Genomic DNA, 26,363 nt, shown 5'->3' with positions numbered 1-26,363 from the left:
GTGTACTGAAGTAGGTAACTTTTGAGTACATTTTAATTACCTAATGAAGCAGGCTTCCCAGAGTAAATCCTTAATTTCTCCATCTAGGAGATTGGGTCTGCATAATTTAGTTTTCCAAATTTAGGCAGCCAAGAGCTCCCTCTGGAGGTCTCCAAGCAGCCTGTTTCTCTGCGTGGACAAGGCCAGGCACTTTACTTCAGGAAGGCATTTCGTGAGATATCTGTGATTCAAGCACAAGCTAAGTCTTCTCGTCAGCAAACAGGATCTTTCCCAAAATTCCTATTTTCCTTCCAGTAATAGAGCTAAAATAGGGGATAAGGCCAGCTGGAGAGAAAGAACTGAGTTTCTGTCTAAAGTTAGGTGAGTGGCATGACAACCTAGGGTATAGCCTCCTTGTCTCCAAAAAATCACTGGGAGCAGTGGGAGAAGTGCAGTGTGTCATCTGTATGTGCACACCATCGCTTACTTGTGCATACTCCTGAGACCAGCCCAAAATATCTGACTACAGCAGTACATGACACCAATGTCCAATATGGCTTCCAGCTCTGCCCTTCCTTCATTTCTGTATAATTGACTATTATACCAGCATTATCTGTGCCTTGATACCTTGGAGTTATGGAGCTTCTAACAAATATAAATTCCCCTTTGCACACACCCCATTTAATGAAAACCTTGCTGGTTTAAGCAGTCTGTTTTATTAAATTACCAACCTATGAAGCCATTAACTCAGTTAGAAACAGCAGTTCTGTAGTCTTGAACAACCAAGGAGTAATATTGCAACAGTATACGTTATGCAGAGTATGGCACGTTATAATAACACTGAGAGCTTATATAGCATTTTAGAACTTTACAATTTTGTAGGTGTGATATCTAATTAATTCTCATAATAGTCCTTGAAGTAAAGATTACTGTCTGACCCCTTTTTCAGCGGAAGAAACCAAGGGGGGAAGAAGATGATAGGTAACAGACTTTGAAAAAGAGTTCAAGGCCTTATCTTTCTGCACTCTGTATTCTTAGTAAGTAGACTTCAGACTTTCCAAATTGCTCCTTTCCTTCTGAGAAATTCAACATCAAATGACCACTATCTCCTTTCCTGTCTACATATCGTAATGTGTAATGGACTGTTTATTTTCAAACATCTCTTCCTTTTGGGGGCCATAAAAATCTTACAGGACTAGGTTACATCCTTTACATATAAGCACCTTTGGTAACTGCCTTTAGTGCTTACAGTGGTTGTTTTGTGCTCCTGGGTGCTTTCAGGAATCAAACAGTTGTGGTTTCAAAAGTCAGTCCCAATTCAAGACCGTAATTTCCCACAACTACGTTAACCCAATATATTTTACATTTCACTGTCAGTGTAAAAACATCCACAAGTCCACCTGTGCCACCTCAGTTGTGTGATCTGACAGCAAGTAACGAGGATGGTCACAGGATCTCATCTAAGCAGACCTGGGTACCTATGATCTTTCATGCAGAGACTGAGAAGATATAAGGGTTCAGATGGGAAAAGTAGTTGTACATACAGCACAAGAAACATGGTTAGAAGTATCTTAGTAACAAAGCCAACGGCAAAAAGATCTTCTCGGAGAGCAATATCCAACACTAAAAAAAGACCTGTTGATCTCAAATGTTTGTTACCATGACGTATTACATTTACTTGCTAAGTAAAGTAAATGAAGTGCCAGGTCCACCATACAGCAGCAACTATGAGCTGCTGAAAATAAAAGCATATCCTGAATGAAAGGATTTTTTCTAAAGATTTTTGTAAGTACTTTTCTGTTCTATATAATTTGGTAAAAGAAGTTTTGTTTTCTTTAGTTTTCAGCAGCAAAAAATTTTGGGACATCTTTGTATATTTTTACCAAGTTTTGAAAAGTAAATAGTGCAGAAGCAGAGACGATGAATAGCAATGGGAACTGGATTTGGTTTGAATTTGAAAAAGAAAGTGGTGGATTTAGGATCAGTATCCTCTTTGAGCAAAGTACAGAGAGGAAAGAAACAGCTTAAAAGTGTAAAAAGATTATAATACTTCTAATCATTTACATTACCTACTGCAAAGATGCATCAGTCATGAATTATCTCAATTAATCAAGTATGATATGATAATATAAAGAACAGAGATTTTATTTTCACATATTCATTTTCTTTGAGCAGTATTTTGAGCATTAAGAATTTTTTTTTATTCTGGAACTAGAATTCCAGTTAAAAACTTGCTCAAGTCCAGAAGTAGAGGATTTAAGGAAAGCACTGTACGTCAGGAGACTGATGGTAAAGCTTTGAAGACCAGAAACACTGACAAAGCCTGTGAGCAGGGCTTACCTGTAAGTACAGAGAGGTTTGCATTACATCCTAATTCAGAGAATTAATGAGAAGTTTATTTAAAGTAGATGATCTGGGAAAAAAAAATTTATTGTTCTCAGTGGTCATGGCTCCAATTTATCTAATTGCATATTTATAGCATCTAGCACCCATTTCACACTATAGAGAGAGAAAGTACAATCTGGCCCAGGTTTTCAAATATGCTCAGCACCCAGTGGACCAAAATCTTTTAATTATCTGTCTGTGTGTTTGAGAACATCCTGGATTTGAAACAGAAGGTTCCTTAAGTAGAGTGATTTCTTGCTCGGTTTCCCTCTCTGGGATTTCTTCACTCTCAGTGTCGCATCTTGAGAATATTTCTCTGCAGTGATTTTGGAAGGACACTGCTAGAAAGCAGCAAGCCTTGTTCTCCTCCATGCCAGTTCAAACACGTCAATACTGCTTAGGCTTGCTACCAATCCACACAGAAAAATCAAACCCTGGGAGTTCAGACACATACTGTAAAAAGGTTAAGAGCTAATACTGGCAGAAATTTTATAGCTGAACTTTTAGTGGCTCTGATCAACGCTCCATCTTTAATCAAATGCCACAGCGCAAGAAGGGGAAGGAGGGAGGAAAATGCAGTTGGATGAGTTGTGTCTTCTTGATGAGGCCTCTCTGGTTTGCCTCTTCTGACTCTATCCGAGCTGAACACCCGATGCCAGCAAGACAAGGGGTCAAGTTCAGAAGAAAGAGAAAGAAAATGGAGGTGAGAAGGAAAGAAGTAAATAACTTGGAGCTATGGTCTGTAATGCTAGAGGTGGCATGCTGTTTCCAGCCACTAAAAGATGTGGACAGGTGAACCTTTACACCAAATCAATCATCATATTTATTCTAATTGTATCGTAATGGTCCCCCAGGAGCTCAGTTCAAATGAGCTTGACATTATTAAAATTTTAATGCCCAGTTTTCATAGCTGAATGAATATTTAAAGGGTATGTCCCAAGCTTAAGTTATGATGATGAAGAAATTAATGGAATGTCTTGTTTAATGCCTTGGTACATGTTGATGCAAAAAAAAAAAAAAAGAAAAAAAAGTGGTTGTACAGGGCGGAAAAGAAAGAAAAGCAATATTTAGGCGTAATTAGAGGAGTAAAGCATCAGCAATGCATTAGTACCAGACATCGCTCTTGCTGGATAGCTCTCAACAGAGGAAATATTTATCATTCAGGAGGGGGGAAACCAGGGTGCGGTCAGGAACCAGAAAAGAAGTAGCTCCATATGAACGACAGATCAGAAATTAATCCCTGGGATTCTCTGACCACATCCATACATGATGGAATGAGATTACTAGCATTTGCTGGCTGGAACAGACACAGAAAATCATCTTTGTTACCCAACCAGGATGTTTGTTTATTGTAAGTACCCAGATCAAGTTTGAAGGAGGGAATAATTAATCAGCGATACTCATCAGTCTAGTAATTATGTTATAGATAATTGTCAAAACATAGGACCAGATGATACCAGTTATACATAGACGGGGGTGAGGGGCAGCTCCTTTTACACTGGAGGCCCTGATTCTGTGCTGAAACCAGCACAGGGAATTGAATAAACTCTGAGGAACTGGAATCTGGAAAGATCATGCGGGTTTGTTTTGGTTTTTAAGCCTTCCGCACTTTTAGCAATTCAGTAAATGTTTGGGAAGCTAAAGATTTTTGTTTTCTCCTCTCTTTGAAGGCTATACTAATATTTGCAAGGTTTTTGCTTGTGATTATTCATTTGCTGTTAGGAACAGAGGACTAACTTAGGTGGATGGATGGGCTTAAAATCCCATCCAATATGAATTTCCTAGCTGTGAAAGAGGACTGAAGAAAAAGTTAATGCTGTAAGTCCTTTCACAGAAGATTTTTTTTAAAGGGGCACTGTCAAGATTAATATAATCTTATTCTTTCCCTGAGTCTTCCCTTGTTTGATTTTTTTTAAATTTTATTTTCCTTTTGCCAGCTCCTTCAGGAACTGCAGCCCTAATCCACTGCACAGCTAAGCGGTTTATCTTTAGGCAAGGTTTTCACACATCTAATTTGCTGTGTGATTTCAAATCAGTTTAGACAAACCAGTGGAGAAGGTGGCATGGCTGCTGTTTTTTTTCTACTTGAACGGGGCTTATTTCAGGTTATCTTAAAATATTTGGACTATATTTGTTCATTAATAGAACTGAAAGAAGAGCACAACCATGCCACCTGTATAATGATAGGAATTTGCCATGAGAGAGAAGCTCTTATGCTTCAGAAATGCCACAGCATCCTGTTTGGAATAGGTTTAGGTCTGGTCCTCTTGGGGTGGTGGGGTAGTGGGCTGCTATCTGTTATACTGCTGCAAGCTTAACCTACAGATGACCTTAACTCTTGGGAGAAGCCAAATTAGGGTAGGAGAAAGAGTAAACATGTCACCCTTGAAAGCAGGACCAGTGTTGGGGGAAAATCACTGTCTGGCTCACAGTGAATCTAGTCCAGTACCAGGGAAAACTCTGCTTGCAACCTTAACCCTGTGATAGCCTATTCCAGTTCCTGGGGAGGCTATGCTTTAATTCAGGCCCTGAAGCTACCTGCACATTTATATCAGTGAGAGAGCCCTTATTTCATGATTCTGGCAGTGGGTGAAAGCAGCAAGTTAATTTACACTGCTTACTCAGTTGTTTGTTAAATGGCAGTGCTGTGGAAAGCATTTCTCCATGGGCAAAAGGGCTGGCTGTGGTTCTTATCTTTGTGGCCAGGCATACAAAGCCACAAGCACAGAAGGTCTAATCTTCTTGGATGGATGGTGGCCAAGCTCCTTTTGCACTCAAAGCACTGAAGTCAATGGGAGCTTGGCCTTGCCTAAAGTATTGCAGAGTCAAGCCAAGCAACCGTTAGCGGCAAAGGCGGCATTTGGGTCTTGCTTCAGAAGAAGAGATAAAGCCTAGCAAATGAAGAGCACAGCAGGGAAGTGCCAACAGCCAGAGGTCATGGGCTCAAGATAAGGAAAATATGACAAAGGATGTTCGTCTCTGAGTGAGGGAGCAGGGGTTATGTACATAATGCCTTGAGTAATACATCTGTCTCTCTGGCCTGCTTGCCTGCCTCACTCCTGTCCTTGCTGGAGAGGCCTCTGGCTTCTGCAGAGTGCGCTCAACACACACAGAACCATGACATGCCCTATATGCAAAAACACCCTACCTTTCCCCTTATCTGCACTTCCTCACCAAGGCAGATCCTGAGCATACTCCAAGCTGTGCCTCTGCCTGGGTGAGCACCGGCTGCAGGCAGGGCTGGCCAACCTCAGAGCAGACCAACACAGAGAGCATCTGTGAGACAACTCAAATGCAACGTCTGAGAGCAAGCTTTCAACTAGGTAGTGCAGGGACAGATAAACCTACAACCACAAGCACCTAATCTGAGTACACATTTCAAAACTGATCTAAGACTCCTGGCACACATTTGCATCATTCATCTAAGTTCTATATTGCCACCTAGATATATTTCTTTGTTAGCCATGCGGGTAGTTTAAGGCTGTCTTGGTTTTATCTATGTGAATGCCCTTTACATATGTGGATTATGCTGTTGCTCTGCCCTGAAAGAGTATGGGATCGCAATATCAAGGCTAAAAGAGAATGTGGTTGCTTTCTACTAAATGCATGCAGAGTTGGCTAATAGAAAATGCCAGAGATAGAAAAGAACAATTTTAGATGGAAGGTGGTTTGGGCACATTTTAAAATTGGATGTAAATTATCTTGAAATAAACTCAAGTGGGAAATTACAGGAGAGGTGAGATTGTGGAAAAGCTTATCCACACTGATATTAGGGAAGAAAGGAGGAAAGGACAGTAGAAGACTTGCTTAGTTTTGTGTTAGTATTTAATGTGTTCATGAACAGAATTTCACAACGTGATTGCTCATGGTACAGCAGGGGACTAGATTTCATGAGCAGGGTGTCCCTTCAAAACTTACACTTCTGCTGTCAGGATACACAGGCAAATAGACCCTTTTATATAGCTTAGTATCACCAGTGGACCTAACTTGGGACTCTTTACCTGTTTGACTATACTCACTAAATTTCCAAGGACTTCTCATATCTGCAGGGATCTGAAACCACAAACACATTTCCCACACTGAAGTCAGCATCCACCAGGCCCCCTTCTTTCCCAAGAAAGAAGGGTCAAATGGACAACCAGGCAAGAGCCATGAGTGCAAATATATGTAGCCATCTGGATGATCAGGACACCAGTATCCTAGGACACTGTGTGTGGTGGCACAGTCTTACAGGTGAAAGTAGACCTGTCAAACATGGTTTTTACTGTGTGACTGCCCAAAGCATTAAAGGGATCTCTTGCTGTCTCTTTCACATGCAGATTTGCATATGGAACAGTATTTATAAGATATAAATACTCAAAAAAAAAAGCAGTGCTGTCTCTCTTGTTTTGGAAAAAAAGGCTTTCTTGTTGCTGTGTTTTGTTCCTCTTACTGTCTTCAAATCCACTGAGGACAAAGTTCCTCCTTTACTCTCCACAATTCATTTGAAACCAGAGGCACCGTGAGGTTGAGCGCTACATGCTCATCTTCCCCACGTACAAACTGAAGGATTTGTTGCACTGGAAAGGCTTTATTTTGCTATTAACAGGATCAGCAGTTTCTTCAAACTCAAGCCCAAACTGTTTTGTGGGAAGAAAGTTTTGGATATGGAGCCACAGGCTTCTTCACGTGAGCCTGAACTGAACTTAAGCCCCCTCTAGGTTCATCTCTATACACAATACAAGTGGAAAGATGAATTGATAGTTAGATGGATGGATTATGATGTGTTTTATATGATATATAGAAAATACTCTCAGAGTGCAGGGATGGCCGGTAGCAATCATTCTCAGGGGTGGGCACCAGAGCATTGACTGATTTGTAAAGGTCAGATCCTTCAAGACTTTTTTTTCATATGTCATACATTCCCAATTCAGGTCTTCTCATCTATTTGTGCACATGTCTATGACACACATCTTGTCAGGCAGGGAAGAGGGTGGTGGGAAGCAATTAAGAATCCACCACCCAGAAAAGGTTTGGAATAGAGCCGTTTCAGATGCAGTGAATTACTAGTCAGTGCTTCCCACAAGACAAGACAATGTGATTCACCAAACTTTCTAAAACACTTCCTCTCCCTACTCTTTCATTAATCCAACATTGTATCTGTTTGCACTGCCCACACAAAGGTATGCTCAATGTGTAATCACATGACAATTCGTGCAACCACAATACTTACCTCTGTTCCCATGGGGGCAGGTTTTTGCTCTATGTCTTACAGCTGCAATGTACAAATACAGAAGGCTGGTTGTGTAGCCAACCTATGCTGAAGCAGCTTTCCTGATTCTGTAACATCCACAGAAATTTGCTTGAGCTAAGGACCTAGGCCCTAATTTTCTTTCTTTCTTCAGAGAGAGGAGATCACTTTGGATTCACTCTTATGGCTGTCTAGTTTAGATCACTGTAATTGAATTATGTCACTCGGAATCAGGCACAGAGTGATTTACTTGAACTTTGCAATTGCACACACACAATCCAATTGTAGGTAATTTTCTTGGCCTTTGCAACTTTGAGACTAATATACTTTGCATTTGCTTGGGGCCTTCAATCACAGCAGATTTTGCTCAATGCTTTAAAAGATATGACCAACTCCTGCAAACACATTCATGCCAGTACCTTTACTCACATAAATAGCTGTGTCGTCTTGAGAAGAATTACTATTGTGTATATGGCAGACTCCCCAAAAGTTGGTAGAAGTGGTAAAATGAAATTCCTCTTATTGTTCTGGGGGGAGATTTTTAACAGAAAAATCTTTCCCACAAGAAATAAGGAGTAACCATATTTTGAGGAAATTTCAGGGCAGTTACAAAACTATTCATACCTCATATTAACACCTGAGCTATGTCATGAGGTCACCAAAAACTACATGACATCCTTAGGTAGCAAGTTATTCTTGGATGGGATTTTCTTCCATGAGGCTAGCCAGCATCTACAGAGATGCAGTAGTGTCCAGCAAGTGTTTGTTCAGTCCTGCTAGCTCACGTCATCATCCTATCCTTTGTGTTTAAGTCACAGCAGTGTTTCATCACTGATTTAGAGCGCTGATGCCTGAACAATACCAAACATAACAGGACAAGACTGAACAAGAAGAGTTTGTTATTTGCCATTACATCTGTCCACAAAATTCAGGCATAGAAATGACTGCATGTTTGTTTGTTTAACACCAGCATTTAGATACATTTTTTTAATCAATCGCTCTCATGGTACATCAGGGTATCTTTGTCTTCATTGTACAGAAGAGAAAGCTGAGAAAGAAGCAGATGTAATCATACGTCCAAATTCATCCAGAAGGCCAGTGCAGATCTGGAAACAGGTTTTGTCAGAGGTTAACACCTCTATTTTCTACCCTGTACCAGACCAGCTCTTTGGGAACTTCAGGAAACATGGAGAAAAGAATAACTGTCCTCACTGTTTTTGATACAAAGCCTTAATCAATCCCCCCATTCTGTTCTCTGTAAGTGTTCAAATTTCTTAAGCCCTCCAAGGATGGGTGGAAAGACTGCTACTAGATAGATGATCATTGTGAGCATCTTCCATGGTCTTATAGATCATGCAAGCTCTAGAATCACTTTTTGTCTTCTGAAGTGACTTCTTCCTTAAGCACAACCTACAGATTATCTCCAGCACAGCTCTCTTCTGCCTTGGACATGATATTCCTAACCATTTGTGGCGTCTCAGTGATCTTCTCCTCCTCTTCGCACTTTGCTTTCCTGTCTCAGGTCACATTTGAAGCTGTTCAGGGTGTCTCCATCCTTTTTTATTTCTTTTTCCCTTTCTTCTTTTTATTTCTGCATTTGTCAACTCCCAAGCCCGGTAGAGCCTTAGTTCTGACTAGAAACACCAGGTATATTAATGACTAATGAAAAAGTGAGTGAGACAAGAAAGGAAAGTGTAGTAGGAATCATGAAAAGAAGAAAGATGGAGACAGTGAGAATTCAGCTGTCTTTGCTTCCTACTCTGCTTCCCCAGGTGATCCTTCTACCTGCTCTAAATTAATATCAAAGCCAGAGGGAGCAGAACAGGTTGGTGGGGGAGAAAACGAAAATCTTAGGAAAAAAAAAATCGTGATGCAGAAAAGCGTCTGTCCCCTGTCTAATTCCTGCAGTGGCCTGTAGCTGATGGTGCTGAGAAAAATACAGCAGCAAGCTCTGACATTTCATTTCTGCAGAGAATTGAAAAGGGCTTGCTGTAATTCATCGCTTCTTGTAACTCAAACCCTTTTTGACAGGAGTACCTGTGCTGTCTTTTAACAGTGGTACCACAGTGGCTGTAATTGGACATGAAAAATGATGTCGTGTTTCTACTTGTGGGAAGGATTGGGGTGAGTGTAGGTGGGGCAAGTGGCAAGCTGGTGTGAGAGGATGACATCTGGCATTGTTTGAATGGGTTGGGTTTAGGCAAAAGGAAGGAAAAGCCAAAATGAAGGGTATGAAGTGTAACAAGTACGACCATCTTGTCCAAGGTGTGCAAAGGTGATAGTAAACATGGTTTTCAGCAGAGATGAATGTGCAAAGGATCAAAGGAAAATAAGAGGTGTGACCACCTGAAGTTCTAACTCGTCCATCAACCCAAGTGCTTGTGACACTTTCAGAAAAGGACGTGCAACCCCTCTTCATGAAATGGGTGAGCCTCACCCAGTGCCCATAGTTCCCAAAACAGACAGGGAATCTGAGTAGAAGGCTTTGCCTGGGGACACACTGGGAATGCAGTTACTAATAAAACTCTGGTTTGCTGTCCGCTTGCCACCTCTTTGAAAACTGGGTCTGTCATATGTAACCAGAAATCCAAATTAATTTTTTTGGCTTCTGCCTAAATCCCTTTGTGCCTCAGTTGTCCTCAGTACACTTCTATTACAGCACTGCTGTTGAGTAAGGCACTTCAAAGTAAGTTGCTGGCCAAACCGGACTCTGAATCATGAATGAGAATAATCATTTTGTTCTGAGTTATAATGATTTTATGACTGCTACGCATTCCGCTACCATAAAGTCAGGAATCCTCACAGTTTATATAAAGAATAAACATTTTTAGTCAGATCCTAAAGGATAGGAGGAAGGCTAAAGAGAAGATAATATCTTTATAAGTTAACTAATGGTAAAACAAGATATGTCTTTTATCATGGCAGCCCAACAGGGATAATATAGAATAAAGATCCACAATCACATTTCAAAGGAGAGCACAAAGAGCATCCACGGACAGAGGAAAGAAGGACCATTGTGCTGGACAGAAGTGTAGCACATCCTAGAGGACAGCTTAACAGAGATCATCCAGTCTGTCAGTTTAAAAGCTGGATCAGCCTACCTAGGTCTTTTCCCATGTTTCCAAATCTCTTTTGAAGACTTCTAGTGATAAGGATCAATAAAACCTCACAGCCACATCTGTAGTTACTGTGATCCCATGTGGATACCCATTGTATTAATCAGATTTGCTGACTAGCAAATCTTCCTCCTACCACACTTACAGAGTGAGTCCAGCAAGACAGGGCAGATATTAAAGATGTCCATACCAATATTCTTCCAACCACTATTAAGAAGACTGTGATTTGGAGTGTAAACTTCGGTTTCTTTGTACTAGATATTAGACCCATGACTATTCCCAGCTGAAATATAAGCAGAGTGCTTGAACACCTGAATTCACTTCTCCCCAAGAAGGCATTTCTCTAGACTGGGGAAGATATGTCTTTCTGCCATTTTATCTCCCCACTTAGCCCTTTTCTGCTCCCAGTGCCAGTTCCTTGCTCCCAGCATGCCAGTGTTAAAAAAAAAATTCCACAGATGGAAAGAAGAAACTTAATTATTTTCTTCTTAATGTTTCTCCCTATAATTGGTGTCTTTCATGTCAAGATGATCTCAATTTGTATTATGGGCTCCTCCCAAGCAGCACTTTCTCTTTGGTCTATAAAGAAATTGTCAAGTGTATAAATCATAGTGTACATTAAATTACACTAGCCTTTTACCTATTAATTTCCCCAGTTTTTTATTCCTCTGTTGTATCGTCATTCCCTCCCTCTTTTTTTCCCTTTCTTGGGTATTGTCTTCTTTTTCTTAAGTCCCAAACTCAAAAAAAAAAAAAAAAAAAAAAAACCACCAAAACCAAACAAGTATTAGTCTCTTCTCATTATTGCTAAAGGATCTGATGATCTCCTCTGCCTTTTGCAAGCTGATCACATCCATTCCAAAAACAAGTAAGAAGAGCTCTGTCTAGTTTTGTTGAAGTCTGGATCCAAATCTTACTCGAGCTCTGTGGGGATTTTCGTGGTCTTTAGTAAGCTTCAGATCAGCGCCTATGTTGGTAGATATGTGGAGTGTTCTGCATTGCAAGGCAGTGTCCATTTTAGACTCCAGACATTGCCTCTCGGGACTGTATGCAGCATACTTCCTATAAATTCCTAGCTAGTCTGAGTATTTTTGTTATTGACTGCTTGGGATGCAGGTTCTGGCTGTCTTGGAGTGAGCACCAGGGACCTCTAACCACCGTCCTCTGACCACTGAAGTTAGAATAGACATTGTGTCTAAATTAGGAACCCATAATATATAGCGTGAGTGCAGCTGTCAAAAGTTAACAGCTCTCAAGTCAGACGTTGGTATGTGGATGATGTCAACACTAACCTGCTGTAAAAGCAAACCAATCGAAGTGGTTGAGCAGCTGGGGACATTAGAGCATAGTAACTGAGCAGTCTGGCTTCATTATCCTGTGTAAGAGAATCAAGATGGGGTTCATCTCACTTAATTCTAACTGCATAAACTACCTCTACGATCAGTGGAGAGGAACAGACACTGCAGAGGACCATTCATCCTTTTTATCTCAGACACAAATATTAAGAGTGGCTTAAAACTATGCTTCTTAGACATAGCATAGATTACCCTCCTCACCTGTATGATGTCAGATCTTTAAAAGTCTGTAACAGCTAGCTGTTCACATGTGGATACAGGAGCCCTATGGCAGGATGCCTATTCTGCTGCTGCTGCTAAATATATGGCCTTCAGCCCTGCTAATATCTTGTGATATGTATGTGAGCGACAGGTCTTTACAGTTGCAGAAGCAGTGGCTGATACAAGGTTTATCTAGTACCAGATTCTTTGTAGGTTTTAGCACTTCAGCTGTCTGGAGTTTGTTGGATGATACAGGCATACAGGAGAGCAGAAATTGCTCAGGAGCATCTGGAGCCATTGATCGTTCTCTTTCTGAGTGCAAGACTAACTGTAGTCAGTTTATGGCCAAGTACATTTTCCTCTTGAGAAAACAATGCAGCAGGATCTGCTAGGCTCTCCATCATCTTAACCTACTTGTCAGCCAGCTTGATAACTTTTTATTACTAAATATGTGTGCAGAGCAATTAGAATAAATTTAAATTATATCAACTACTTTCAGAAAAAAAAACAAATTAGGAAAAAAAAAATTAAAAAGTAAACTATCAGCCTTGCTGCCCAAATGTGATTAGCCACAAATAAAGGAGGGACAGTATCACCTGAAGGCATCCTGTGACACTCATAAACCAATCTGTGGTCTGACTTTATTGGGAAGCAATGTGTTGGGAGATTCCAGTTGCCTTCTGACATCCTGCTTCTTGTGATGCCTGTTTGAACTTGCTTTTTCTTTAGCTGCCAGATCTAAGCCATAATTTCATTCCACTCAGGGTTAGTCACATAGAGAAAAATATTTTGAATAGTCCATCTGCATAGTGTAAGGATTGCTCTAAGTGACTTGGAGGAAGAGGCAGGGAAGGGCTTTCAGATTAAAATCTCAGCTGGTTCTGATCCAATCTGCATCTCCAGCTATTAACAGGAGGGGTATATTCTCACCCCTGTTCATCAGACACCCACGTTGTGTTTATGCACTACCAGTGAAGATGATCATGGGCATCTGTTGCCCTCTCTCCTGTGACTGAACAGCTCTGGGGAAAGCAATATTCCCCAGTGCTTTTGCTGAAAGAGAGGGAAAAGTTGGAGAACAGAAATTGTACTCACAGCATGATGGTGAGGTTTTTGTACTAGCTTATGTTCTGATGTGAGAAAGGATAAAGATATTTGAAAAAGCAACAGAATGAGATATTTTGATTCATATCCTACCCTCTTCCAAAAAAAAACCCTGAATAGGTAGCATTCCTGTGGCATGTGAACAAACCATGTCCAAATCCCATTGCCCAGGTGTGAAATGGAGTCAGCTGTGTTATAGGTGACTGTCCTACTGAGCTAACAGTGGAGGTGGAATTCACTTTTCCATATTCTTTTCATCAAGCCAATCTCAAGAAATCTGGGCAATTAAAGCTTCACTGATCCCAATGTTCCGACAAAGTATTTCCAGAGGAAACTATTAGAAATTTCAAAAGTTTTGCTTAAACTTTCATGACGTGTGTGGAATGAGTCAGATCCTTCTCCCGGTGTGATTCAGCAGAACCTCTGTCAGGTAAATGGGGTGAGACTGATTTACCTCAGACCAAAAAGCAGCCTATACTCTGCTGTTATTTCTCTGCTTACTAACTGCTCCCCCCACTTCCCCCCATGGAGTAAATTCTGGTGTTAACTATGATGCATGCTAAAAAGACTAAGCAAGCCTCTGTATATGAATGTTTGATTCCATGATTAATTATGTTTGTCTCTTTGCTCTTTCTTACAGATGAACAGACCGATCCAGGTGAAACCAGCGGACAGCGAAAGCCGAGGAGGTAGTTGACTGCATTGTTGCTTTCAGCCACGGTGCTAAGTATAATTGTTGTCTCTGGCTTCTCTCAGGCAAAGTGCTGATCAATTAGTAACGTAATCACTGCCAGAGAAATTCCCTCTGCAGCAAAGATTCTCTTTATTAAATCTCCTTTACTTCATCTCGCTTTCCTCATATTCAATTATTATTTGATTTTAAAAGGCAGGCAGGTGCCAGCGATTGCCTGGGAAACAAATAACTGCCTCGTTAAGAAGTGAAGAATCAGGTGCTGACTTAACAAAGTTTAACAGCAGTGACGGTAACGTAGGTTTTTCAAACCTATGTTGGGCTGAACTGCAAAGGTGTTTAATTCAGGGTAAGGCAGAAATTTTATGGTTTCTCTTTTTGGACTGACGTAACTCTGCTTTTGGAAAGAGCGAATTCTGAGGTAGTAGAGTTTTCTGCACCTGTGTCAGATTATCTGGATAAACCCATTGCAGAAACTGAAGACTTCTCTCAGTCCCAGGGACTTATTCAAAATTTGTACAGGTGTAGCTGAAATCAGGATCCGTTCTTTTGTTTTTCCATCTTGCACAGTGGATTTGGAAGGTTTTGCTAAGTGACTGTTCAGTAGATCACCAGTGATAAGGTGTTTCCTGTAAAAGCTTTTCTACCAGAACTGATGAAGTGATACTTCACTGTACTCTTCTAATTGGGGCCTGTTTGTCAGATCAAATACTGAGCTCACTGAGAAAGTGTGAGATGGTCTGTTAGGCTGGGTAAATTAACATTCTGCTTTTTTTTCTTGTATGTGTACATTTATACATATACACCTGCATATATATAGCAACATGATCCTTACTTCCTCTCTATTCCTATCTCTTTGGGAAAAAATATAGAGTATTTTGCCCATATATGCAGTAAAAACACTAGTGCTTGTGTATAAACGTGGGAGTAGATTTTGTCATTTAGTAACGATGTGGCTCGTAGACGTGTGAAAACTCCTTAATTTCTGTCATAGAAGTAAACTCTTCCTCATCTATACGACTACTATCTTTGTGCTGGCATTTGTGGAAATCCCCAGCAACAGACACTTAAAAGGAGTAAAATGCCTCCCAGAAAAAAGGCACTGAAATTTTGTTCTTTTTTCAGTTGAAGGCTTTGGATTCCAGAGGCTTTGACTGCATCAGTGTGAGGTTGAAACTCTCCAGTGACTCAAGTCATTGGAAGACTTTGTATGTAACTTGTAGTTAAAGGGCTGGTGTTACGGAGTGATGAAACCAGCAGGTCGACAGAGGCTTCGTAAGGAAGGGCTGTGGTGCAGTGTAATTGCAGATCAGGAGAAGAGCTGAGTGCTGGAAAAATACCAGAAAGCTCAGGGATAAATGTTGCACTTTTAGAGTCCCCATAAAGTAAATTTGAGGGAATTTGGCCAACACTGGGCAGAAAGTATTTGACAGGCTCCGGGATGGCAAGTTCTATCAAGGGCCATGGCATGTTTTTAACCTGCAACAAAGACATTTCACATCATGCAGGATCTTAAGGCACTTTTTAACAAAACCAGGTTAATTTACCCCTTTTACCTTCACATCCGATGATCTGGCTCTATATTTGACTAGGAGTGGGTAAGCCATGGGCAGCTGACAATGATGATCTCCTAGGGCAAAAGGGAAGGGCTCAGCTGCATGGGCAAAAGAGGGGACATTATGCACATTCCAGTGGAGCTCGTGCTGACAGCAAGAGTGAAGGGAGGGCCTTTTGTCTATTTAATTAGACATACCAAAAAATAATAATTAGGCTTGACAATTTGCTTAGTGTGCCTACAGGGTATGTAGCTCCCAATCATTTTTTTTTTTTAATGTAAATCACTAATAGAGAACACATGCCTGGCTTTCTGGGAAGGCTTTTCAAACTCTTTTGCTAAGAGTGGCTCTTTCAGGAGAGGTGGTTTGAAGTGCAAAGGGCTACAGTGGTGGTTTGATTCCATGTTATCCGTCACACCAGGGGTTTCATCCCAATTGTTTTTTAGCTAATTATCTCCCCAATACACTCAAACCTTGTCTTTTCTCACCCACTTTTCTCCCATATTGCTCCTGTCGGTGGTGATCTTAATGCAAGGGCCAAGCAGGTGTACTCATCATTGGCTTGAAAGACACGTTGTCTTAATTCCCCACTGACAAGCTGCTTCTGGGCTGGCAATGTTTGAGGATGGCATGACTCAAGGGCAGCTATGGCAGAAGAGAACTGGCACCCAAGGGAGGCATTGTATGAAAACTTATGTTCTTTATGAGCGCACTGGTTAAAGCAGACACAGCAAACAGAATGTCAAAAAAGAGGCCATGTATCTTAGGAGCACATCAAAAGACTTCATTAGGGCTGCAAGATAAAGGTCAATTTCAACAACAAAGAAACTTAACTTGTAGCTTATTACACCCTGCCTCTATATCAGGATGGGACATAAGGGGGTCTTGGAAGATGAAGCAGCTCTTCTGCACAGCACGAGTCTTCAGTCTGCCCAAAGCCCATGCTATGAACATACTTCTGTCTTCCAGCTTATGGGGATTTTTAGTGCCAGGGCAAGGTATTAAAGAAAGAAAACAAAGGTCTTTGAAACAGTAGTTTGAAAGGGGACTTCTATTCAAAATTTTGAGCGGTATTCTTGCAGAAGGGAGATTGTGTTTTATATAGGGACAAATCACTGCATTTTGCTAAAACACCAATCTTTGACTTTTCCAGTAAGTTCTCCCACAACCCAGAGTTGATTGGAGTTCAAAACCTACTGTCCCCCACAAGCAGATTCTGCTCAGCATTTTTTCCTGTTGTTCTGGCATCTGGAATTTGTTGGTTTTTAACCCTTCCTCTGTCTTGATTCTCAGATGAATCAAAAGTGGGTGTGTTAGAATTTGGTGTGTGGGGGTGAGAATTTAGACTATGAGACCATCTAGGTTTGGGGTAGAATTCAAAATGTTGCTTGGCACAAACTACACTCAACCCAAAAATAGTGGAAATGCTGAGTGGTCCACATTAGTTTTGCTGGTTTTATTATTTTGTTCGTTAATCCCCATATGGGACTAGGAGCAAGACAAAGAGTGCAATCCTTTTCAATAAAAACTGTCATTATTTACATTTGCCTAATCTCACAGGAACTAGAAATTAATGTATTCTCAATATATTTCTCTAGGGAAACAGTATAAAATAATGGGAAAAGTTTGCCTTTTGTGTTCCTCCTGCCTGTTTGTGTGTATAGAGAACAAGTTTGAGGGTTTAGCGAACAAGTCTTTTGAGGAGTGGCTGAGGGAACTGGGGTTGTTTAGCCTGGAGAAGAGGAGGCTCAGGGGGGACCTTATCGCTCTCTACAACTACCTCAAAGGAGATGGTAGTGAGGTGAGTATTGGTCTCTCCTCCCAAGTAACTCGCGATAGGATGAGACACAATGGCCTCGAGCTGTGTCAGGGGAGGTTTGGATTGGATATTAGGAAAAAATAACTTTCCTGAAAGAGTGGTCAGGCATTGGACCAGGCTGCCCAGTGAAGTGGTGGAATTATCATCCCTGGAGGTGTTCGCAAACCATGTAGGTGTGGCACTTGGAACATGGTTTAGCAGGCATCGTGGTGTTTGGTTGACAGTTGGACTTGATGATCTTAGAGGTCTTTTCCAGCCTTATTGATTTTATGATTCTATGTGTATATGATTCTATGTGTATAGCCAAGCTGCAAAATGTTATGTAGAGGTATTCCTTCTACAAAATGTTTCACAAAGCTTCAAATACCTGATCAGAAGGTCAGAGTCCTTGGACATTTTGTAGAGACTTTAACAGTGATGGAACTGATAGAATGTAATTGATAGAAAAACTACAATTTTGTGTTTCATTCTGAAGAATCAGGGTGTAACTCTAGCTCTGTTAATGGTATCTTAATGAATCTTCTTGGCCTTTGTGTTGTCCAGATTTTAGCTTGGTACAGAAACTACTTTACCATAGATTAGGTAGTACAATATGCTTTTAGAGATATAAATTGTAACTCCATGTTAAAGTCTGAACATGACAAATCCTAATGAAATTGATAGAATTTTCTACTATTTTCATCCAGTTGATTTTTCTTGGTGCCTTGACTCATATTCAGTTCTAAAAATAATCTGTAGATATCAGTGACTTAAAGTTTTGCAAAATTAGGGAAAGATTTCAAGCCTGTTTTGTGGTTTGGGGCAAAAGTTTGGAGCCATTTCTTATTTTATCCACTATATCTCTAGCTCTCGCTAGACATCTCTTGCTGCAGCTGGCAGGGTTAAACTATGATAAATGCAGCCCCAAAGTCCCACTAGGCTGTACAGGGAGTAACATTTTTTAAAAGCAAAGGACTCTCCTGCTACTCTAGTTGCACTCCGTTAGTGATGCTTAGATGGTCCATTGCTTCCACATTCCTCTCAAAGGACAGAGGAAGGTCCATAAAGGAAGGCATGCAAAGATGCACACTATGTGCTATCAACACCCAGTGTTAATGTCTCTACCAAGAAAAACTTCAGGGCGATTTTGGGGTCCCCCTATATTCTATGGAAGAGATACAGAAGGTTCCTGAACTACAGAAAATAAACAGGCAAAGTCCAAAGTGGTTTAGAGTTGAAAGTGTGCAATGTCCTGCAGAGAGGGTATTGAGAGATTTGCAGGAGAGTCTGCAATTCGACACACTGCAGTGTTTTCTACATGCAAGAATTCGCAAATCTACTAAAGCTTCTGCCTGTGTTTGTTCTTCAAAGTAAATTTGTTTGTGTATGTTTGGAGGAGGCATGTGCAGTGTGTCCTTTTTTTGTCTGCAGTTTGGGGGACGTGACAGCAGCAGCTGGAAGGTTTGGATTTCATATTCCAACTGACCTGCACGTTACTCAATGTGCAGGCTCTGAAATTATCTGCTTGGTTATGGATTATCCCAGCTTCAGAGCAAAATATCCAAGCACTCATTTACAGTAAACAGCAAAACAGTAGTGCCTTGCTCCTGCACTATGATCTGTTTCTTTCTATTCCCTTCCATCAGCTCAGCAATGATGATGGGACCAGAATAGCCTGTCCGTCGTTTCTAAGCTCTATTTTCCCTCAGGACAGAAGTCTGGATCTCTCTCTTATTTCATACAGACCATTTCTAACTCTCACTAGCCCTCTGCTGCAGCTGGCAGGGTTTATCTGTGACAAACACAGCCTCAGATCCCTCTAACTATCTGGCATCTAGCTGTTTTCCCTTTAACTGACCAGAATCCTGTGGCTCCTGCTGATGGTCAAAACCTATCAGGAAGCTTCCCATACAGATACTAGCCAGATCCAGGCCTGTTTAGGTGTCAAAATCAAGCAAGACTAATCTGTGTTCGGCTTAATTTGGCTTCACACTGGTGGAGAATTAATTCCTTCTGCCTTTGAAGCGTTTTAGAAAGAGAAGGTTTGGTTGCCCACCAGAAAGTTCTGAGGAGGAGAGCTGAAGGTAAATACAGAGACGGCAATCTTAGCAGAGCTCAGCGTCTCCTTTCCTGTGCTGCTGAATGTTAGGCTACACCTGCATGGAAGAATTCCTCAAGTTTGGGACTATGCACACGTCAGAGTTGTACTTTTGTATTTCTCATCTCTTCCTTATCTCTGAGCCACAGTGTTGCCTGGCACGTCAAGCTCTATCGAAGCCACTTTACCAGCAGTTCTGTGTGATAAGCTTGAGAAGACTTCCCACTCCAGAAGCTGGAGAGTAGGCTAAGGGAATGTCCGGTTTCCGGGTGGTAACCCATACAACCTACTTTAAAGTGGCCTGCCACAGCTTTTTCTTCAACTGCTCATCTCTTTTTCTTTTAGGGTCCCCACACCTATTCAGCAGGAGCAGGCAGATGGCACTGGCAAACACTGCAGGGAGACAGATAATGCTCTCCCTTCTCACAGTTGAGGGAAAAGATCCAAGCTTACTTCTCCATGAACACATTCCCATTAACACTTTCAACACCGCCGTGAGCCCAGTATGAGTCACCCTAATTTTTTATAGCTCAGGCAGAGCAAGGCACAGAGAGGGACTTGCAAAGGTCATGTAACACACACATGCCAGCCTTTCCTGTGACCACTGCACTTGCAAGGCTGAGACTACTAGTTGGACAGTAAGAGTTCCTGTCTTCACATGTTATGAGATCTGGACTAAAGACCTCCAGACAAATCATTCACCATACCCAAGGCCTCATATTCTCCTTTCTTTGCCTCAGTGCTCACAACAGTTCAAACAACATCTCTCTCTGACTTTATCTTCCCTTGCAGTTTGAAAGATCTCCAGCTCCATGCCAAATCCTCCTCCTAAGTCTCATACATCTCTTCTTCCAAGATTTGCCTCAGACGTGATTAATAAGCTAGTTTTGATTTATCTTGCAGGAGGAACCAAAAAATAAAACAAAACACACCCAAATCTAAATATCTTTTCTCTGCTAATTACACACCCTATATTAAACAGCACACTGGTGCTGAGTTGCAGTATCTCTGTGTGAAGGGTAAAGAGAAGGAATGACTGTTTAAAAATAATCTAATATTCTGTTCAAAAATCCATTGGGAGAAGAGATGAGCTCATGAGTCAATGGCAAAAAGAAAAATCAAGAACCTAACGAATAGATCTTGAGATCAAACTGGGAGGCAGCTTTCTTGTCTCAGAGGCTGAGAAAGTGTCAGGACCAACAGAAAACCTTGGTGTCATTGACAGGGTGGTCTCCTGAGGAATGGCTCTCTGAGATGCTGTAGTATTGGGAAGGAGAGATGTCCATGCCTTGAAGTGCATTCGTCTCTCTGCCTACCTAGTCAAGGGCTGGGAAAGGAGCTGACCTAAGACCATGAAGGCGACCTTAGATATCCCACAGTCTTGAGCATCACTCTGACCCCTTCTGGCTTATGTGTCCTGATTTTGTCCCCATATGAACAGGGACACATTGAGACCAGGGCAGAATCAAGAAACTCACCCATATTTGCACATTATTCCTTTCTCCCAGTTCAGGTGAAGTCACAGTCTTTGGATGGCAGAGTCAAGCTTTAAACCCCGTTGTGTGTGACGGAGCCTTCTACAGTAATGCTCAAAGCCACTGGGTTCAAAGGCAACCCGTGCACTAAATTTTATTCCATGTCTGAATATCTGTTAAAACCCGTAGTGTTTTTCCTTTAGCTCCAAGATAAACCTGATCTAGAAAGAGCATTTTAGTACTTGTGGAAATCTTCTCTTTCTAGCTGTGCTTTGTTGTGGGACTGATTAGAGTCAATGGGAAATGAAAATCTCCTGGTTTATTGTGGGAATTCAGGATTGCATGAATCTGCTGACAGCTGACACCCTGTTGTCCTCACAGGGCAGTATATTCACGCAGGCAGAATGTACCTGCATGCAAATGGATCTGTAAATTCAGAGCAGACCTGGATAACCTCATTTGTGCTCTCCACTGTGTGGTTCAGGGGGAGAAAAAATGCTCTGGCAGATCCTCTTGTATAGTGGTTTATATTCAATGCCTCTGCTGAAAGCTGATGTGCTCCATTCCACGCTCACCTGCTGAAAGAATATAAGGGACATCAAACTTTTGTTCACATCTGCCCTTTCCATCGTGATTGAAATCGATGGAAGAGTGCCCATCAATAGGAACTGGAAAAGATCCACAGGACATTGTGTCCTAGCACGTGTCCTAAGAACAACCTTTTAAAATCAAGTATTAAGAGAATAAAAGGGAAAAAACCCAACATACTGCACATTTTTCATACAGCATCTGTAATCTAATAGTTTACCGACAAGGAGGAGAGTCTAGAACAGAGCCTGGGGAGAGACTGGGGAGCTCATTGCTTTGAGATTTTGACGTCGATTCTTTCCTCTGCTACCACAGGACTTTTGATCAATTATGTGACTTCAATTCCCTTCTCCATTTCACCCTTCTTACATTGCCTGCTTAGATTGTGATATGCTTTTATTTGTTTATTTCTTGCAGCTAGTGTCATTGGCATTCATGCATGCTTCGCTGTCGGCGTCATAGTGTTAAGACACCAGTGAAAGCTTGTGGCTGTGCCCAAAATGATATGTACAGGACCAAAAATCTAGTGTGGTGGATGATCAAGGGTCCTCACGCTGCAGAGTGATATTTGGAGGTTTTTCAGCAGCAGGGCAAGAATGGAAGAAGTGGTGGGAGGAGTAGAGTGGAAGAAATAAAAAATGTAATCCTATAAAAAATTCCATCTTTGTAAATACAGCTCAACCTCCTAGGTGAACTCAGGGACACATTACAATCGTAGTAGCTTTTTTTAATGTAAAGGTTGCTTGTCAATGGGTTTTTATACAGCATTAATAATACATTTATAGATACGCTCCACAACTAATTGCAAAGCATTTATGGCACTGAATAGTTAGAATGCATTATGATAATCACTCCTTGTGCATTGACTTTATTGTAAAGGTTTTGCTGATCATTATAATTGGCTTGTTATTACACAGGGATATAATAACACCTCTCTGTATAGTAGTTTATAGCACATCAATAGTAAACGCATTCCCTTTATTGGAAGCAATGTGCATTTTATTAGAATATAGCTGAATAAATGCAATCCATGTAGACAAATGAAGATTCTAATGAACCGTCTCACAAAAGATTTGAAATAACAAGCCATTTATAAGATATTTTTTTATTGATGAACTTGTAGTTATGGTTACATGGGCATTTCTTTAAAAAATGGAAGGCATGTTTTGCTGTTCTTTCAGATAAGCATTTGGGGAAAGGGAACATACAGGCCAGTTTTCTGCTTGTTGAATAAAGTAATGGTGACTGATGCTTGCACTTTATAGATTTCATTTACTTGTTGAGATTTTCCAAGCTGCTTCCTTGTGCATTCGGTCTGACATTCACAAAGGATTAAAATGTTCCCACACTGAGTCCAAGCCCATCTCCAGGAGCGGTCATGCACCAACATCCCCTATACAGTCAGCAACGAGTCAGGTATGAGGGGCTTGATGTTGCCCTTACTCCTGTCGTGTGGGTTCTTCTTCTCTATTTTACCAAGTCATACTTAAACGAAAATGCACAAGCAATCCCTGGGCAAGACCTATAATGCATAACACCCAATCTCTCTCCCCATGCCAAAATGCCATCATTGCTGATATTGCTGTACCAGGAAGGCAGACCTCTTAGAAGAGGTCTGGTGCAAAATGTGGTGTAAGGAGGAATGACAAAGAGGAGAATTAGTACAAAGCAAACTGAGACATCTGGCAGAAAACTCATTGATTGCAGGTCACTTAAAATTGGGGTAAAAAGAGGTATGTTTTACAGTTAACAACAAAAAATGCTATGAGTTGTCCGAAGTTATTCCCCTACCTGCCATCATTACTCCAGGTCTGAATTTCTGTCCTTCCTGGCAAATTACAGTTGTATGCATCTGACATACACGTGTAATAAATATGTATTAGTTTATTCATCTCACCTCAACTGTACTTAATGTCTTAACACTGTACCTAAACACTTTAAAACCCTGGATCTAGATAAATAAGTTAGTTGTTTCCAGATCTAGTACCACTCGTACAGTTACACTACTGCCTCGAGTATTGCCAGGGTATAAACAGTCCAGTGTTCAGTACGTGATGCTGTGTGCCTGTTCCTCATGACAGTCACCTGTTTCTTGCATGCTTGTGAAGACCTTTGACTCTAGAGTAATCCAGGGACTTTCTGGAAAGAGAGCTTTAGCATGATCTAGGAGTTAGGAAATGTCTGGACTATAGTCAGTACCCTCAGCTGTTGGCACACAGAGGTTACAAATGAGCAATTTAACATAAGACTGGCTCAGTCCTGCAGTTTCGATGCAGACTGAACTCTCTCTTCTCTGAGTGGGAATTTCAGTGAGAAGGGTTTAGCCCCTTGCCTGCTGAGATCCCAGATTATAATATCACAGCTTGCAAGAAGTTTTTAGACTCAGGAGATACTAGGGGTCAAGAAAACTTTTCTCCATGGCATACACAGTATTTTCCAACTGCTATATATATTTTACAGTATGTACATGAAGTTGGTTTGGGAGGTAGAAAATTGCTATGTGGATAACTTAGCCCTCGGAGCAAAATGTACCTAGTGCTTTTACCCAGAAATAGGGCCTCTTAGGAGCCTTAGACTTAGGGACAAAAGAAATTTTAAATAGGGCTTCTGTGCCACTGTCCTTAAAATGTTTTTTCAGGCAGGATTCACTTTGCCTAGCTTTAGTGCCTAAATACGAGGCATATAGTCTAAGTTAGTCATCTAGACTCTTCCTATGGACAGTGGAGGGAGAGAGGCACTTCCAAACTGTGATTAACCGCATCCTAAAACAGATGGAATAAACGGTGCTCAGAAGATTCCCTTCTCTCTCTCTCCAGTGAATCTGGAATGAACCTATGCCAATTAACTCAGATCTAGATGTCTCACTTTTAGACACCTGAAGAGAGTTAAGATGAATCACAACTTTCACCTTTGCATGCCACAGTTCTCCATCCGCATTGTATAAATGATGATACTTGACTTTTCTGAAACCCTAGTTAAGATCTATGAATAAAATTGCTATACAAAACCTATGGATTGTAGGACATGCTGAAGTTTTGTCATAAAAAGGAAAGACATCTTTCTCCATTAATGTGTTTCCTTCTTAATGTCAGGACAAGAATAAGAGGGGTTGCATCCCAATCAGCCTGAGCAATAAAGATAATCTGATCAATTTTAATTCCTCTTTAAAGTCAATTTCCATTTTCATTTTCATATTTGGGTTTTCTACCACTTCCATTCTCATGCCAGAGAGTGAACTCAGGAAAAAAAAAGACTTCATATTAAAAGCAGTGCATAACATCAGTGTCTTAAAAATGTGTTTTCATAATTAAGAAAAATATTTTTATCTTTAAAACCAGCTTGTTTTGGAATCTGTGATGGAAAATGTATAAGGCCCCTTGTAATATCATTTATAGAGAGGTAATTTTCAAGGCAACACTGCACTGAAATATTTTACCCCAGGGAGGATAAACAGTTGGCTTCAATTAGTGAGGGACTGTTTCCTTTCTTTTCAATATTAAGGGCAGTCTTACAGCCTGATCCTGCACAGAGGAAGAGAAAGCTCTATACAGGGCAATAGCATGGAAGACCGAGGCTTAGCTTTATGACTTGCCACAGATTTTCTTCTTGACCTTGAATAGGTTAGTTGGGGTCAGGCTATTGTTCTCACTCCATTTCTATCTGTTGACTAGTATTATCTTTGAGTGTCTGAATATATACATAAGACAGGCACAACACCTTCCTCTGGTTCCAGTTTCCTTCTATAATATAGCATTGGTGCTTCAAAGATACATGCATTGGGATTATTAGGTGCTCAGAATCTTTAAACATGAGTTCCACAGAAGTAACTTTGTTAGATAAATAGAGATATTCAAAAGTGTCAAATATGTTTCACTGCTCAAATCTCACATTAAGTCACTGGGCCTTGGGCATCTAAATCTTCCCCTTAAAAATCTCCCCAAACAATGATGATCTTCCATACAGTTGCAGCCAGCTTTATGGGGCTGATCCCTCTAACTTTTGCAGTGCAGTCAAGTTAGACTTGTTCCTGTAGGAGATGCTGCCTGCTCATGCTCTTGAGATCTGCAGCAGAACAAGCACCATGCCAGGGCAGGTTTGTTTCATAACAGTAGTTGAGATTGCCCAATGAATGGGACTAGAAGAGTGTTAAAAGTAAGGGATAAGTAAGTCAAGTATATCAGGATTGGCCTTAGTGGATGGATGCTTTCTTATAGCACCAAAACTAGTATCCAGGAATTCATAGCTAGTAAAATACTGCCTGCCCATGAGCTGCCGTATGAATGGTAATTAATTCCCCCAAATTTTTATTTCATCCATCTCTTGAGTCACTGATGAATGGCTATACATATTGATTATAAACCACAAAATACCAACACTTCCAAGCAGCCATCTAATTAACATGAAATTATGTTACCACAATGTATGGTACATTAGATGAGTTGATTTCTTGGATGTCTTACTGGTTTTTTTTCCAAAATGACTATGACTATTATTATTATGCATAGCTAATGAAGAAGAGATGTGTGAGAATGGGCCAGAACCTCAGGCAAGGGGAAATGAAGATAGTATGAGTTTAATGACTTTAGAGATTGGACTGAACCAAAGCAGTCTCTCCAGTCCCTAGATCAAAAATCTAATTATTTACTATCTATCTTGAGGCGGTGCCTAGGAGACCAGTTATGAACCATGACACCAGGTTCATTGTAGAATACAGAATAGATGGAGGCCTTCTTTTCCTTAAGAGCGTATTCTCTAAAGATAAGACCTGATACAGTGTCTGGATTCAG

The 26,363-nt window shown here is 40.8% G+C and overlaps 1 protein-coding gene across 13 annotated transcripts in view; it reads left to right on the top strand.

The window, feature by feature from the left end:
* The window catches only part of CELF4 (CUGBP Elav-like family member 4), a 730,949-nt gene that overhangs the window by 396,385 nt on the left and 308,201 nt on the right, over window positions 1-26,363 (top strand). For all 13 annotated transcript variants that reach the window (XR_012766635.1, XM_075447257.1, XM_075447252.1 and 10 more), the window contains exon 3: window positions 14,011-14,059. Coding sequence is in view for 12 of the 13 variants with exons in the window: in XM_075447257.1 (XP_075303372.1) it covers window positions 14,011-14,059 (49 nt within the window). In the remaining variant the exon portion in view is untranslated. The remainder of the gene's footprint in view (window positions 1-14,010; window positions 14,060-26,363) is intronic.

This window comes from Opisthocomus hoazin, chromosome Z (genome assembly GCF_030867145.1).
Source record: "Opisthocomus hoazin isolate bOpiHoa1 chromosome Z, bOpiHoa1.hap1, whole genome shotgun sequence".
Lineage (NCBI taxonomy): Eukaryota > Metazoa > Chordata > Aves > Opisthocomiformes > Opisthocomidae > Opisthocomus > Opisthocomus hoazin.
Note: the sequence above shows the minus strand (reverse complement) of the source record. Positions and strands in the feature narration are given on the sequence as shown.